This window comes from Orycteropus afer, unplaced genomic scaffold, assembly GCF_000298275.1.
Source record: "Orycteropus afer afer isolate SDZICR_OR568_19922 unplaced genomic scaffold, OryAfe1.0 scaffold00001, whole genome shotgun sequence".
In the NCBI taxonomy this organism is placed as follows: Eukaryota; Metazoa; Chordata; class Mammalia; order Tubulidentata; family Orycteropodidae; genus Orycteropus; species Orycteropus afer.
Genome location: NW_006921588.1, coordinates 31449271 through 31452146, shown reverse-complemented (window position 1 = coordinate 31452146; position 2876 = coordinate 31449271). Strand labels below are relative to the sequence as shown.

General features: G+C 35.9%; 1 protein-coding gene across 1 annotated transcript in view; it reads right to left on the bottom strand.

Annotated features, from left to right (window-relative positions):
* The window catches only part of CCDC173 (coiled-coil domain containing 173), a 59354-nt gene that overhangs the window by 38753 nt on the left and 17725 nt on the right, over positions 1-2876 (bottom strand). Inside the window, exons 3-4 of the mRNA XM_007953447.2 lie at positions 1386-1559; positions 1079-1272 (exon numbers count right to left, since the gene is read on the bottom strand). Coding sequence (XP_007951638.1) covers positions 1079-1272; positions 1386-1559 — 368 coding nt within the window. The remainder of the gene's footprint in view (positions 1-1078; positions 1273-1385; positions 1560-2876) is intronic.

Genomic DNA, 2876 nt, shown 5'->3' with positions numbered 1-2876 from the left:
TAGAAACCATAAAAAAGGAAGATAGATTTGACCACATAAAAATTAAAATCTTCTAAATATGAGAAACATTTAGAAATGACGATAAAACATCTTCAATATATCTAGTAAATTATTAATATCTATCATATAAAAATGGCTTATAAACTAATGACAAAAATGCACAATATGAAACAAAGGGTAGTTGCTTCATAATTAAAAACAAAAAAAAATAAAACATTTACATATGAAAAAATGCTCTGTTTCACTAGAAATCAAGAGAAATGTAAATTAAAAGATACTTTTTTGTGTTCATTTAATTTCAAAATAATAATAGAAAAGAACTCTCTAGAAATCATATGGAATAAGGCATTCTCAGACACTATCGGTTTAGGCATGTTATGTGCAAAGTTTGGGCTTGTTCTCTTGCACCTTTGTCAATACAATGAGAAAAGTTTTGCCCAAATGGCTGCAGCCCCTTCATCTAGGATCCCAGAATATTCATAAAGATCAAAGCTCACTGAAAACAAGGAGCAAACCCAGCCAGTCATGAAACTTGAAGATCAACCCAGCAGAGCCCAGTCTAGTTCAATAAACACCAAACAACCCACTGATGCATGGAAAATAATTATTTATTGATGTATGCCACTAAACTGCATGGTTGTATATTACGCAGCATTATTTGTGACAATAGTAACCATATAGTATAGCTGGGTAAGGAGTCGATAGTGATTTTTAACCTCTTTCTTTGTACTTTTTCTACTGATGATGTATTTTAGCATTATTAACTTTTATAATCAAGGAGCGTAGTGCCTAAGGCACTTGACTGCTAACCAGAAGGCTAGAGGTTCAAACCCATCAGCCACTCCTCAGAAGGAAGATGAGGCAATTTACTCTTGTAGTGATACTGCCTTGGGAACCCAAGGAGGGGTCGCTATGAGTCAGGTCTGACGTGATGGCACATGACAACAACAACTTTTATAATCAGGAAAAAAGGCAATATTTATTATTGTGAAAGGAGAGGGCATAAAAAAGGTAATACATATACACACACACACACACACACACACACACATATATATATATATATATATATACATACTGTTTCAGATGATCATTTGCAAGAGCCACTCTCTCTCTCTGGCGTTTTTCTAACTTCTCTTGTTCTTCTTTAAAAGCTTTTTCATCATCCAGTTTCAATTGCTCCGCCCATTTTGTATCTGATTTTCTTTTACTCTTCTGGAATTCAATCTGGGCATCACGTTCTCTCATAACTCTACTAAGAAGCAGTCCTGACTTAAAATAAAAATAAAAAAGGTGTTCTTTAAGAAAATAAAGTCTAATTAAGCATAGTTATGTTAAAAAGTAATATATATACATATATATACACAATAAAACTCAAGTAGTACATGAAAGCTTTTAACTCTCTCTGTCTGATAAAACTGGTATTGCCTTGCATTTTCAATGGCCTTTTTTCTTTCTCCTTGCTTATATATTTCTTCTTCCATATCAAGCATTTTTCTTTCTGCCTCTACTTCTTTATCACGCTTCTTTTTGGCTTCAAGTTTCTGTTCTTTCATCCCCTGTAAAGCAGACAAAAGCAATCTAATGTTTTCATTTTCCACTTCAATTTCATCAAAGTGAAACATCATGTGATCATTTAAGCTTTCATTATGAACTTTTATTGTATTTGTATATATCATTAATAAATTGTAAAATGAGGTTTGTGGTAGTTAAGGATGTATGTCAACTTGGCTAGGCCTGGTTGAGTGGCTAGGCAGCTGGATAGAGTTATTCCCCTTGGTGAGATTGGTAATTAACTCCATGGTGGAATCTACTGGAGCAGCTGAGTAGCCACTTTAGGGATGTGGGCTGCTTCCAGTGTATATAAGAAGCAACTTTGAGGAAGGTCTCCAGCTTATGGAATGCTTGAACCCTGCATGCATGACAGTCATTGTCCAGCAGCCTGCCAAGTTGCCCTGACAATCTTGAGACTTTTAATGGACTTGAATTAATGCCCTGCTATGTGGTTTGGTAATATCAGGACCGTGCCTTTTTACTTGTCGACCTTGGGTTTATCAGCCTCAGCCGTGAGCAGCTGCCTGAGTGAAGAGATGCACCTAGCTTCAGTGGGCTGGGAGCAAGAGGCAGAGCTGAAGCCCAAGATCGAGGGGCTTTCACCCAGCCCCTAGAGCCTGACACTTTGAACTTGGACTTAAAGCCTCCAAAATTATAAGAGAATAAACTACTGTTTGTTAAGGCCATCCCATTTGTGGTATAATCCTGTCAAAACAGCACTAGGTAACCAGAACAAGTTATATTTATAAGCTAATTTTTAAAATTAATTTTTTGAGGTTGGTAATACATTTACATGGTTCAAACGTATAGAGTGAAACCTCTTCCTCCAACCCTATATGCAATTACCTCTCATTCCAATGTAACCACTATTATTACTTCCAAACTTCCATTCTATATTTATATAATAAATATACAACTTAGTACATTTGCTCCTTTTTTAAAAAAACCTACAGCAATAGAATTGAGAACCCAGAAATAATAGAATAGAGAACCCAGAAATAGATCCATCAACCTATGGTAAGCTGATTTTTGACAAAGGACTAAAACCCATTACATGGGGAAGAGATGGTCTCTTTAACAAATGATGCTGGCAAAACTGGATATCCATTTGCAGAAAAATGAAACAAGATTTGTATCTCACACCATACACAAATACTAACTCCAGATGAATCAAAGACTTAAATGTGAAACCTAAAACAATAAAGCTCCTCAAGGAAAAACTAGGGGCAAATTTGTTGTTGTTGTTGTTATGTGCCGTCGAGTCAGCCCTGACTCATAGCGACCCCTCCTTGGGTTTCTGAGGCAGTATCACTACGGAAGTA